Below are 14401 nucleotides of genomic sequence, written 5' to 3'. Positions count from 1 at the left end.
TATTTCGATTACTCTGCTGGCAGACTGCTACCGCAGTCATCGTTCACGATGGGTGCTAAAAGGTTTTTTTGGGTTTCTCTTGAACTGCAATGTTTACAGAGAGAGCAGTATCAAAAAAACGGCATTTCGATTTTTTTAACAGGCAATTTTTGCCAAGCGATTCTTTAAAGAGGCATCAACAACAAGTGGAAAAAACTTGAAAGAAGAGAACATTTTAAAAGAACTGTGAATGAACAACGAATCTGAGGGATGAGTACCATATACGTAAATGAGTAAAATCGTTCGAAATCTTTCCATTGTGAATTATGTATATTTTTAATGAACGAAAATTTTGAAATTTAAGAACGCAACAAATTAAATCGGTCATAATTTTTAAAAAAATGTCCATTAAAATGTGTATTAAATTCGTATAAAATTCAAAATATACAATTTGAAATACCATTCGATACGAAAGTGCACCCGATCACCTATGCGGCAATAAAACCCCTGCTTTAGTTGGTTTTCAATCTATTGTGGAATTTTTTTTTCGAAAAATGTGGCATTATATGAAAAAAATGACCAAATTTAGCCAAAAATGGGCAGTATCTTGGTTTCTTTAATACTTAGGGCTCCAAATTGAATAGATTCGGAAAGAGCGTGGTTCATGTAAACGGTTTCAGCCCAATATTTCCCAGTTGGCCACAGTGGGCCATTTATTTCGAAGAATGTGGCATCATATGAAAAAATGGCAAAAATTTGCCAAAAATGGCCAATATCTTGTTTTTTTTAATACTTAGGGCTCCAAATTGAATAGAATCGGAAATATTATATTTCCTGGACACGGTTTCAGCCCACTATTTCCCAGTTGGCCACAGTGGGTCATAATCTCTGCAAAATGGGGCATCATATATAAAAATGACCAAAATTTGCAAAAATGGCCAATATCTTAGTTTCTTTAATACTTATGGCTCCAAATTAAATAGCATCGGAAAGAGCGTGGTCCATATTATATTTCCTGCAAACGGTTTCAGCCCACTATTTCCCAGTTGGCCACAGTGGGCCATTATCTCTCCAAAATGGGTCATCATATGAAAAAATTACCAAATTTAGCCAAAAATGGCCAGTATCTTGGTTTCTTTAATACTTAGGGCTCCATATTGAATAGATTCGAAAAGAGCATGGTCCATATTATATTTCCTGTAGACAGTTTCAGTCCACTATTTCCCAGCTGACCACAGTGGGCCATTATCTCTGCGAAATGGGACATCATATGAAAAAATGACAACAATTTGCCAAAAAAGGCCAATATCGTGGTTTCTTTAACACTTAGGGCTCCAAATTGCAAAGATTCGGAAAGAGCGTGGTCCATAATATATTTCCTGCAAACGGTTTCAGCCCACTATTTCCCAGTTGGCCACAGTGGGACATTATCTCTCCAAAATGGGGCATCATATATAAAAATTACCAAAATTTGCCAAAAATGGCCAATATCTTGGTTTCTTTAATACTTAGGGCTCCAAATTGAATAGATTCGGAAAGAGTGTAGTCCATATTATATTTCCTGTAGACGGTTTCAGCCCACTATTTCCCAGTTGGCCACAGTGGGCCATAATCTCTGCAAAATGGGGCATCATATGAAAAAATTACAAAAATTTGCCAAAAAAGGCCAATATCTTGGTTTCTTCAATACTTAGGGCTCCAAATTCAATAGATTCGGAAAGAACGTGGTCCATATTATATTTCCTGTAAACTGTTTCAGCCCAATATTTCCCAGTTGGCCACAGTGGGCCATTATGTCTCCAAAATGGGGCATCATATATAAAAATGACCAAAATTTGCCAAAAATGGCCAATATCTTGGTTTCTTTAATACTAAGGGCTCCAAATTGAATAGATTAGAAAAGAGCGTGGTCCATATTATATATCCTGTAGATGGTTTCAGCCCACTATTTCCCAGTAGACCACAGTGGGCCATTATCTCTGCAAAATGGGACATCATATAAAAAAATGACAAAAATTTGCCAAAAATGGCAAATATCTTGGTTTCTTTAGGCATAAGAGGCATAAGTTAGTATTGGTCTATTCACGTTCCTGTAGAGCCAGTGGACTATCTTCGGATTCAGGTTCCACTTCGAGCCTACGACAAGTGTACATAGTTTCCCCCAGATGTGAGCCGTCTCAGTATGCTCCTGTATGTGACACTTACGTTTTATTGAGGAAACGTGTTGCCTCAAATTGTTCCACCTTCGTGTTCCTCCGCTCTGCTTTAACATTGAGACCCCTGGGTACGGCCTAGTCAAATGCCATATGCGGCGGGCTTATAGGCCTGTGGGCCTTGGTGTCGCATAACTTGCCTTGCCGGGCTTGAGTACAAAAACCACCCTTGCCTCCTTCTAGGCAATGGGAGAATATACTAGTCCTAGACATGCTGTGAAAATATTGCCTAGGTGGGGCGCTAGATAGTCTGCCTCCTTCTTCAGGTCCTTCCTTCAGGCCCAGATGACTTCCTTAAGGTACAGGTGACCTAAATGGTTGGAAGCTGCTTAAGGCTTCCTTTACCATAATTTTCGTAATGATAAGCCTTGGATTGACCTCATTATTCCAAGATTCCGGTGTCTCCGTGTATCTCGTTGTATGACGATATAAATGCGTTGTCTCTGCTCGCACTCCCATTTCCTCTACTAACGTTTCAGTTTGGAGAGAAACTTTGCGTACCGAAATATTTGCGTACCAACGGCTCCAAAGCACCTTTCCAAATATTATACCGATAATAAGTTGTATATGCTTCTTGCCGCGGGATAACTATGAGCACCACACAAGCTGGAACTTTGAGCTCCAAGCTGTGCTACAGGGCGCTCCCAGATAAAATTCTCGTGATAACGAAGAATACCACACAGCTTGGAGCTCAAAGCCCACAGATTGCAGATAGTGGAATGCTCCATATATAGAGTAGCTGCAACTGCAGTCGCGGACAATCAGCGGTATCGAGTAGAGAACCTGAGTGAGATTCCGGGCGGCACCGGATCTTGCTTAAATACTGAGTCCCTTTGATACCCGCTATGATAAACCGAGTTATTGGCGCCTTTAAACAACTAAAGGCCATCATATACCCGCTGCGATCGGTTGCATAGACAAAACGAGTTTGCTTACCTAGAAGAGCTTGACGAGGATCGCCACCTTCTCATGCAAATGTGGCGACAACTACAACAACAAGCATTTACTTTGAAGCGAGGCTCGATGAAAATGATTAGAAAGCGGCCTTCAATGATCATAGCTGCCCACACCATCATTTGAGCTAGAAAATTACTTCAGATGGCCGTTTGTAGGCTCAAATTTCCGAACGTGCGTTCGGTTAAATCGGAGGCCATCGTAGCGCAGAGGTAAGCATGTCCGCCTATGACGCTGAACGCCTGGGTACGAATCCTGGCAGGCATATTAGAAAATTTCTCAGCGGTGGTTAGCCCCTCCTAATGCTGGTGAGGTACTTTGCCATGTAAAAGCTTCTCCCCAAAGAGGTGTCGCTCTGCGGCACGCCGTTTGGACTCAGCTATAAGAGGGAGGTCCCATATCATTGAGCTTAAAATTGATAAGGACAGCACTCATTGATTAGTGAGAAGTTTGCCCCAATTCCTTAATGGAATGTTCATGTTCAATATCTGTTGCATCCTTTCACGGGATATTTTCAGATCTTCAGTCATTTGATTGGCACTTTGGCGTTGATTTCATTGAAATCGAGCTTTCACCGAACCACCTCAGATATGATGGGAGTCGTTTTTTACCTTTGTCCTTTTTGCGCCTTTAGTACTGCTACCAGTATTATTACAATGATTGATAGTGTGATACACAAACAATTTTGTTCACTTTGAGGTGCTTAAGTTCGCCAACAATAACCGATTTCCAGTTTGACAGATATACCAGTGTGAACTTAGTAACACTTCGGGTCAGCTACCCTGTGTCCTAAAAATTAAAAAAAAACTTTGTAATTTCTTTATTTATTTATTTTTATCTTTATAAAGTTATTTGGAAAAATAATTTAGATAAAAACATAAGCTGCTAATAAGTTTTATATTTTCGTGCGAATTGCTTGTCCAACAAATTGAACGAGAAATAAACCATCATGTTTTTCCTTACTAAGGTGATGAGTTTAATAGCAGGACTTGCTATCACATACTTTATAATTTCTTCAGTTTTGAATATAGGGAACATGGCTTTCATAAAATAATTTCTTCTCAAACTCCCATAAAGGTGCCTTCAAACAGTGGAACAGCATCGCTATTCATGATGACATAGTAAAAGGGATGGTTTGCTTTGAATTCAATGGGCATAGATAGCGTCACAGCTTCTAAAACTAAATAAAATTTAAGTTATTAGATAAATTGACAAGCAAGCGATTAGAAAAGCCGGCCAAAGTATACTTATATACTCTCCCCCATAGGATGGCGGTTATTTTACTTAGTCACTCCGTTTGGAATATTTTGAAATATTGGTCTAAGATCCTTACTTTACTTACTCTTCGGACTCACTTAGACGTTTTCGTCCATCGTGATACCACAGAAACAGAAAAAGGCAGATGACTTCTAGTTCCTACCGTTGAACAATCCAGATCGCTTTAAAAAGCCCAACATCTTCCGAATGTTCACATCCGCTAAATCAGACAGGTTCTCAAAGAAATGAGAACCTAAAGTGGAACTCCTTCTGACTGCTAGAGCGGAACACACACACAGAAGGTGTTCTTCGATGTCCTCACAGCTTCTGCAGACAGACTGAAGGTTGCCAACTTCAGTCTGTCTGCATGTTTTCCGATTAGACAGTGACCTGTCATGACGAACACAACGTCTGTTCTAGCCTGTGACAGCAAAGCGGTAGGTCTCTTCATGTCTAGATCGGACCACTTTGGTTTAGAATGCTCACAGCTCCCTCTTTGTGACCATCTATCATTCGTTGTCCTTCGGGCCTGGTCCTGAAAACTTAGCTTACATGTCTCTAGAGGCATACCCACAGATTCCATTATCCCTAGAATGTGTAGGGTAGTTCCTAGTCTCGCGAGCTCGTCCGCTTTACAATTGCCTGGGATATCTCTGTAGCCCGGCACCCAGAACAGGTGAATTTTGAACTGTTCAGCCATCTCGTTGAGAGATCTGCGACAGTTGAGGGCGCTTTTGTGTTCAGAAATACGTTCTCCAGGGATTTAATGGCTGCCTGGCTATCGGAGAGGATATTTATGACAATCGTCGTAATGACATCTTAGCCATTCCACCACTTCCTTAATTGCAAGGATCTCCGCTTGATACACACTGCAGTGGTCGGGTAACCTTTTCGAGTACACCCCAAAGCCTACCTGGTCGTTTTGTTTGGAACTATCCGTATAGAAGTCTATATAATTTCTGTTGTACAGTACTTTTTATCCAAAAACGGCTCAGGTAGGGTGACGTCCACACTGCTTGTAACATCGAATATTGTATCAAGGATAACACAGTGTCCGTAGCCACCACATGACCAATGAGAAAGCTCCCTTAACCTCACAGCAGTGGTCGATGTAATTAGTCTAGCCACAATGTCCGCAGGTATAAGATGTATCATTAAATTCAGTGCGTCACATGATGTCGTCCTAAGTGCGGCTGTGATGCACAAACAAGCCATCCTTTGGATTCGGTTAAGTATTGAGCAATAGGTGGGCTTTTGAAGCGCCGTCCACCAGACCACAACACCATATAGCATTATAGGTCTGACAACTGCAGTATATACCCAATGCAAGATACACCCAACTTTTGGCAATGGCTCTCTTGTAGGTGTATATTGCAAGAGTTGCCTTTCTTGCACTTTTCAAAATTTTCGATTTGAGTTCAATTTCTTGTCTAGCCAAACACCCAGGTATTTTGCGCTTTCTGTAAATGGAACATTCTCTCCTCCCAAGAGACAGGTGCCACCGTAGGAAACTTGTATCTCATGCTGAAAAGAACTGCTTCTGTCTGGCACGGATTTATACCTAGACTACTTTCAGCAGCCCACTTTGCTGTTGCACGTAAAGCTTCCTGAAGTATATCTTTTAAAGTGCTGGGAAACTTTCCCCTAAACGTAATTGCCACTTCATCAGCATACGCGACACTTTTATACCTTTTCTTCTTCTTCTATATTGTTAATGGCTATATTCTAAAGTAGAGGAGACAGTACACTTCCTTGAGGTGTTCCTCTTCTGACCCATCTTTTTAGATCCACAGATCCCAAGCCTGCCGTAATGCATCTTTTAGTTATTATTGTAATAAACTTTCTTAGGGTAGAGTTGATGCCCAGAAACGCCAACTCCTTCATGATTGGTATCGGTTTTACATTATTGAAAGCACCTTCAATGTCAAGAAATGCAACCATTGTATGTTACTCGACAGCGAGATAACCCTCAATGTGGCCGACTAGGTCGTGAAGGGCTGTCTCAGTGGATTTGCCTTTACTATATACTTGCTGCTGACGCTACAGGCGACCTTCAGGTATCTTTGCCCTAAGATATGTTTCTATTAACCTCCCAAAAAAGGACAAAAATCGTTTGCCTTCGTGTGGTAGGGTTTTCCTGCTTTCGGAATGAAAATGACCTTCATGTCCCTCCACCCCACAAGTATATATGACATTCTGATACAAGCAGAGTATATCTCCCTAAGCCAGGGAACCAGTCTATCACACACACACAGCTTGTAATTTAACCGGTGATATATCGTCAGGGCCTGGCGACTTAAAGGAGTCGAAACTTCTTGTCACCAAAAGTATTTTCAGCTCAGACACAATTTCCCTTATAGCCTCCGACGAATGTATACCAGTGAAGCCTTTTCTGGCACCACGTTGTCCGTTTGAGAAATTCCCGGGAAATGTGTTTCAACGAGAAGCTCTAGTGTTTCCTCACTAGACATTGTCCATACATTCTCTGACTTCTGAATATACCCCACCGTAATAGGTATCGATGGACAGAATCTTCCTTAGTCTAGAAGCTTTAGATGTATTCTCCACGGTGCTGCAGAATTCTCGTGATTCCTACGATGACGATATTTAATGCTGATCGATCTATAAATTTCACGAAAAATCCTTCTCTCAAACATTCCAAGTTTTACCTCGCCTCATACCCAAATACCCATGCTTCGAAACCATAGAACAACACGGGTTGTATCAGTCTCTTGTATAGTGTAATTTTCTTCTATCGAGCGGTGTCTTTTGTTCCTGAAGTGTTTGTCAGAAATATTCTTCGACTTGTCTCAGAACTAGTGTCATTCGTTTCGGTTGTGGCGATGTCGAAGTAGATAAAGTTGTGGCTCCCAACTTTCTCCAGTGTGCCATATCTATTCTCAACTGTATATCGTTTAATCTTCTCCAGCAGGATATTAAAGAGATCACAAGATAAGCTGTCTCCTTTTCAGAACCATCGTTAACTTTGCACGGGTACCCAACAAAGGCATGGCTTGAAATACGTTTGAGCGTATAGGACTGCCTGAAGCGGCTTTGTAGTCATCGATGAAATGGTAATAGCCGGTCTTCTCGGGTCTTTTCTAGGGTTTGGCGCAGGGTGAATAACTATAATGGATTTACAAGGTCTTAAACCGGATTGATAGGATCCAAATATCTCATTGACTTTAGGTTTTAATCTTTCACACAATACATTCTAGAGTATCTTTTATGCGATGGTGAAGGGTGAGTTATTCCCCTGTAGTTGGAACATTCCGTCTTATCCCCTTCCTGAGATTCAAACCATCGGGTATGCGTTCTTCTAGCTGTCGCATTCGGTCTTAAATAGTTCAGCGGGCAATCCATCGGCTCCTGCTGCCTTGTTGTCGGGTCATTGCTACTTGGACCTTATACTGACTAGGAGGAAGTTATTCTATACCAACATCAGGAATTGATTCTGCGGTATCTTCTTCGGCGCCATCGTGGGACACTAGCCGCTGGGATAAACGTTTTTCATACCTACCACCGAAGGATGGGTTTATATTCATTTTGTCATTCCGTTTGCAACACATCGAAATATCCATTTCCGACCCTATAAAATATGTATATTATTGATCAGCGTAAAAATCTAAAAGGATCTTGCCATGTCCGTCCGTCTGTCTGTTGAAATCACGCTACAGTCTTTAAATATAGAGGTATTGAGCTGAAATTGTGCTCAGGTTCTTTTTTTGTCCATAAGCAGGTAAAGTTCGAAGATGGGACTACATCTTGATAAAGCCCCCATATAGACCGATCCGCCGATTTAGGGTCTTTGGTCCATAAAAGACACATTTGTTATCCGATTTTGCTGAAATTTAGGACAGTGAGTTATGTTAGGCCCTTCGACATCATTCGTCAATTTGGCTCAGATCGGTCCAGATTTGGATATAGCTGCCATATAGACCGATCCGCCGATTTAGGGTCTTAGGCCCATAAAAGCCACATTTATTATCCGATTTTGCTGAAATTTGGGACAGTGAGTTGTGTTAGGCCCTTCGACATCTTTCGTCAATTTGGCCCAGATCGGTTCAGATTTGGACACAGCTGTCCTATGGACCCATCTCTGGATTTAAGGTTTTGGAACAATAAAAGGCGCACTTATTGCCCGATGTCGCCGCAATTTGTGATAGTGAGTTGTGTTGGGCCCTTCGACATCCTTCTTCAATAAGGCTCAGATCGGTCCAGATTTGGACACAGCTGTCCTATAGACTCATCTCTCGATTTATGGTTTTGGACCCATAAATGGCGCTTTTATTGTCCGATGTCGCCGCAATTTGGGAGTTGTGTTGGGCCCTTCGAGATCCTTCTTCAATATGGCTCAGATCGGTTCAGATTTGAACACAGCTGTCCTATAGACCCATCTCTCGATTTATGGTTTTGGACCCATAAAAGGCGCATTTATTGTCCAATGTCGCCGCAATTTGGGACAGTGAGTTGTGTTGGGCCCTTCGACATCCTTCTTCAATTTGGCTCAGATCGGTGCAGATTTGGATATAGCTGCCATATAGACTTATAACTCGATTTAAGGTTTTGGAGCCATAAAAAGCGCATTTATAATACGATTTCACTGAAATTTGACACAGTGACTTATGTTAGGCTTTTCGACATCCGTGTCGTATATGGTTCAGATCGGTTTATTTTTAGATACGGCTACCAAAAAGATCAATATTTTGTTATACAAAATTGAACAATGACTTGTACGCATTAGAATTTGGTCCAAATCAGAACATATTTCGATATATCTGCCATCGGAAATAAGGTATGTATTTTTCACCGTATTTTGACGAAAGGTGCTTTACATATATACCCGAGGTTGTGGGTATCCAAAGTTCGACCCAGTCGAAATTAAAGCCTTTTTACTTGTTACATATCCCTAGTATACTATCTGTATCAGTTACCACACTTCCTTCTTTATCTCTGCAGGAGCATGTGCTTGCACCAAAGCCATCAGTTTGATGTTTGAATCTTTGGTAAACTTAATGTACTTCATTCTGACTCCTGTACATCTTAATTCGTTCACACTCACTTTTAATTTCCTTATTCTTTCTGCGGAATAGACGCTTCTCCTCTCTCCTTTTCTCATGATACTCCTTTTCTTCCCCCTTCCCTCTCCCTTTTTTCCCGAGACCTCCTTTTATAGCCGAATCCGCACGGCCGCAGTGCGAAACCTTTTTGGGGGGAAGTTTTAACACGGCATAGTACCTCATAAATGTCACCAGCATTAGGAGGGGATAACCACCGCTGAACATTTTTTCTGATGTTCTTGCAGGATTCGAACTTTCATCGACACGTGCGGACATACTATCCTCTGCGTTACGGTGGCCTCCAATGCCTCATGGCGGCCTATTTACTTTATATTGCTTCAGGGCAATATTTTGTGCAACAAACAGAATGACAAAATTTTTGTGTCCCCATATTATGGCGGAGGGCATAAAAGTACAGGCAAGGGTATCCATGTTTACCACATTTTATTGCCTGCATATACACAAATACTTACGGGTGACTGCGGCTGCTTTAGTTCCCACTTCATCTACTTCTATGACAGCTTGATGAATTACCTTTTCAACTTTTAAATCGCCAGGATTTGAAAACATTTTGCTAAAATTGGGATGTGAGAAAATTGAATTCAAATTCATCTGAAAAAAGACACACGGTGAATGAATCCATAGTTGGTGAGATAAACCATCTGCCTACCTTCTGAAGAACTTCTTTCAGGTCCAATTTTAATTCGGCTTTGAATTTAGGCAGTGAAACATCAATACTTGCTCCATGAAATCTTAAGCTCTGCGTCAATGTCTTAAGTTGCGTATTCTTGAGTTTCTCCATCAATGCTGATAGTCCATTGCGACTATTGGGTAAAATAATCATCATTGAAATATCAGAATCTTTATAAGGCAAACGCAAGGCTGATGCTTCTAAATCCTTATACCGAGCATATTCAGATCTCTTAAAGCCTTGCATCATTGGCCACTGTACACTGTGATTGTCATCGATGAAAAATTCTGCTTCTTTGGTATGTGCCGGATTAAAAGGTTTTTTCCATTGACCTTGAAAGTAAATGGCACTTAGCAAGACCAAAACGGCATCAGGCGAAAGTGATTTTGGCGGCATAAAGTCAACAATCATATTTTCGGTTTTATTCGCTACCCAATCGTTAACCACCTTCACAGAGTTATCGGTGTCCGCAAAGTCCAAGCTGTCGGCAGAGGAGAAAAATTTCTCTGATAACACCTGATTGTATTCTTGTAGTAGCTCAAGTCCCTTTGCCACATATACCTTGTTGGCAAGTTTTAAAATATCGCTCTTTTCATATTTGGCCAAGATGGAGTGGAAATTTTGTGCCACACTCTCTGGCGAGAGGTTATCGAAGCCTAAAACTTTGTCCATTTCGTCTGCAGTACCTCCATCAGCTCCCATGCGAGTCATAGCCAAACATGTTTGTATCGAGAAAGGAGAAACGATGATGTTTGAATTGTTCTTAGTTTTGGAAATTTCACTAAAAATATTTTTGCCAAAATAATCCAATGCGTTGTCGAATTGTTGCTGCTCGTTGGTGATAGGAGTTGAGGAGGCAAAATGGCAAAGTGTTGTGCAAAGTATGAAAACTTGAATAAAGGTTTTGGCTGTATATTGATTAGAGGATGGCTGAATACTTTTGTTAGAATGAATAGAGATAAGTGTACTTACATTTGCCTCCCATTTTGAATATTTGAAAGATTTTAAGTTCTCCTCTCACTGGTGTTTGATTTCAACTGACCATATCTTCAGTTTGTTCTTCATTTTATGTTGAAATTTTCTATACCTTTTTGTTTATAAAAGAAAATAAATTTATGATGTTATCACTCAGCTGACATTTGTCTGGCATCAAGAGCAAGGCCGAAGAGCAACTAGAAGAAATAAAAATCAAGTAAAATCGCTGGCCGGGCCGAATCTTATATACCCTTCACCAAGGATCGCATTTGACAAGTTCTTTGCCCGAGCTATTGTAACATTCCACTGCACTACCGACCACATACCTTTTGCCCGTGCAACCTTTGAATCGCGCCGTGCTTAGGGCCTATGGGGGGTGTTTTGACAGAAAGTAGGTGCTAGGTTTGTTACGATACGTTTCGGATTAGAGTTGGCTCAAATAAAAAGCTATGTGTCGAAAAAAAATTTGAGTAAAAATTATTGTTTAGAGGAGCAAGATGTTTTAGCCCCTGCATTGCCGGATGACCCGCCCAACCATGCCGATTTGCAATAATTTTGTCAGCCCACTTGGTTAGGTTAGGTTGAAAACAGGGTGCAGATATTAATCCCATGCCACTATGCACATACACCTAAGCCAGTAATCGGCTTGTTGCGCGCTCTAAAAACTATTGGGTTGCCCAAAAAGTAATTGCGGATTTTTCATATAGTCGGCGTTGACAAATTTTTTCACAGCTTGTGTCTCTGTAATTGCATTCTTTCTTCTGTCAGTTATCAGCTATTTCTTTTAGCTTGCTTTAGAAAAAAGTGTAAAAAAGTATATTTGATTAAAGTTCATTCTAAGTTTTATTAAAAATTCATTTACTTTCTTTTAAAAAATCCGCAATTACTTTTTGGGCCACCCAATATAAAGTAACCTCTAAAGGCAATTTAAAGTTAGGAATTCCATGCTACTTACAAAATCCTTAATTGTTTTCAATACCACTCCCCTAAGTTGGTTCATGTCTGGTATTGTGTCTCCAGCTGAGTGCCGTTATATGGTAGACGCGAAAGCCGGGCAATGACAAACGAAATGCTCCAATGTCTCATTATCTTCCCCATATGCCCTACACATGCTATCAATTGCCGCAACGATTTTACATAAGTGAGCTCGTAGTCCTATGTGTCCCGTTATGATACCAATAGCTATACCGACGTCCTTCTTGCTTTCTTTCAGTAATCGCCTCGTCTTCTCACGATCTGGATCCCCCCATAGGATTTTCGCCGTCCTACCGACCGTTTCGCTGTTCCACAATGTTGCATGCGCATTCGTCGCTCACGCCCTTTACTCGGATTGCAACGACCCGAAAGGCTTCGGGTTAACCAAATTCATTGGTGGCAGTCCTCTTGCCTTCACTGCCAAATCGTCTGCTTTTTCATTCCCCCTTCCTCCGTTATGGCCCGGCAAACAAACGATGCGGAATTTGCCATCCTCAGAGAAGGCCATCCTCAGAGAAGGCTCCTTCTAACACTGCAAGACTGTTCTTGACCTTACCGTCCTGGTTGTTATTGCCCTTATGGCAATTTTACTGTCGGTAAGGATGTTCACACTCGACGTCCTCGCATTAGCACCACACCACTTCACGCATTCCGTGTTCGCCCGGATCTCCGCCTGCAGGACCGTATTATGGTCAGGGAGTCTATAACTCAGGTCTCAGTCCCCGGGTTCTCAATGTAAACCCTCAGGCCCACTCTATCCTCTAGCTTTGATCCATCCGTGTAACATGATCTTCCAGATGACAATACTAGGCTTCCGTCAATCCAAGACTGTCCCGATGGCAGCAGTGCCCTGCACTAGACTTCAAAGTTCATCTCAGGTATCCGATCGAAAACCTCTTCCCTTCCTTCCAGGTTTCCTATCGTTGCCTCGATGATATCCAGATGTGGGAACAAGTGTTTGAGGGCCCGCCCATCCCCCAAAGAAGACAAATTTACGACCATAGCAATATGGGGCTCAAATGAAAGGTCTTTAGAAGTAAAGCACGAATATGATATCAATGTTCGGGAAAAGTATCCATTAGGCGGTTGATGATCTGCGTCTGTTTCCAGTGGAGCGGCAGATCTAGAGCCCGGGAGTAGGTTTAGAATCCAAAGACCCAACAGCTGCGGTGGTGTTATCGGGCCATAGCACCTGATTCGAGTCTTAAGTACAAGCCATACCTATTCTTTCTTCGCATGCCCATATTGGAAAGGTCAAGGAAGGAAACTCTTGCCCTATAAAACTGCAAGACCGCGTGTCATTTATTGGGTATATACTACAGTTGTCAGACCTATAATGCTATATGATGTTGTGGTCTGGTGGACGTCGCTTTAAAAAGCGCCACCTACTGCTTAATACTTAACCGGATTCAAAGGATGGCTTGCTTGTGCATCACAGCCGCACTGAGAACGACACCATCTGATGAACTGAATTTAATGCTACATCTTGTGCCTCTGGACATGTTAAGGGAGTTTTCTCATTAGCCATGTGCCGGCTACGGACACTGTGTTATCCTTGATACAATATCCAATGTTCCAGGCACAGTGGTCTACACCCTACCTGAGCCGCTTTTTATTTAAAAGTACTGTAACACTATTCCTGATAGAACCGATTGGAACTACCATATCCCTGGTTACAAAAGTTACATAGACTTCTATGCGGATGGTTCCAACTAAACGGCCAGGTGGCCTTTGGGCTGGACTCTAAAGATCTAGAACGGGTCATACGGACCACTGCAATGTAAGTATAGTGGAAATCCTTGCAATTAAGGAAGTGGTGGGATGGCTTAGATATAATGTCATTACGACGATTGGCTTAAATATCTTCTCACACGGACAGGCAGCCATTAAATCCCTGGATATCGTATTTCTGAACACAAAAACCCCCTTCGACTGTCGTCATGACAAGTCACTGTGTAATTGGAGAACACGCTGGTCACAAAGACGGGGCTGTGAGCATTCCAAAACTATGTGGCCTAATTTAGACTTGAAGAGGTCTACTGCCTTGTTGTCATTGGTTAGAACAGACGTCTCAGTCATTGTGTCCCTCATGACAAGTCACTGTCTAATTGGAAAACATGCTGACAGACTGAAGGTTGCCAGGAACTATTTTTGCAAAAGCATCGAGGACATCGAGGAAGAAGAGAGTATTGTACACCTTCTGTGTGTGTGTGGGCTTTTTAAAACGATCTGTGTGGTTCAATGGTAGGAACTAGAAGGCTCTAAAAGGTCTTCCTTCTTCTGTTTCTGTGGGATCA

At 41.6% G+C, this 14401-nt stretch overlaps 1 protein-coding gene across 1 annotated transcript; it reads right to left on the bottom strand.

Annotated features, from left to right (window-relative positions):
• Positions 1 to 4042: 4042 nt before the first annotated feature.
• LOC106088580 (antichymotrypsin-2) lies at positions 4043 to 11210 on the bottom strand. Its single transcript, XM_013254162.2, has 4 exons — positions 11127 to 11210; positions 10134 to 11062; positions 9937 to 10075; positions 4043 to 4326 (listed from the first exon to the last, which is right to left on the bottom strand). The coding sequence occupies exons 1-4, from the start codon at positions 11137 to 11139 to the stop codon at positions 4208 to 4210; spliced, it is 1200 nt and encodes a 399-aa protein (XP_013109616.2). The 5' UTR covers positions 11140 to 11210; the 3' UTR covers positions 4043 to 4207.
• Between the last annotated feature and the right edge of the window lie 3191 nt (positions 11211 to 14401).

The sequence above is a fragment of the Stomoxys calcitrans genome, chromosome 5, assembly GCF_963082655.1.
Source record: "Stomoxys calcitrans chromosome 5, idStoCalc2.1, whole genome shotgun sequence".
Lineage (NCBI taxonomy): Eukaryota > Metazoa > Arthropoda > Insecta > Diptera > Muscidae > Stomoxys > Stomoxys calcitrans.
Note: the sequence above shows the minus strand (reverse complement) of the source record. Positions and strands in the feature narration are given on the sequence as shown.

Coding starts and splice junctions, on each gene's coding strand:
- LOC106088580 (XM_013254162.2), bottom strand. Junction 10,076..10,133: donor TGAAAGAAGTTCTTCAGAAG/GTAGGCAGATGG, acceptor GTCTTTTTTCAG/ATGAATTTGAATTCAATTTT. Junction 4,327..9,936: donor TAAAGCAGCCGCAGTCACCC/GTAAGTATTTGT, acceptor AATTTTATTTAG/TTTTAGAAGCTGTGACGCTA.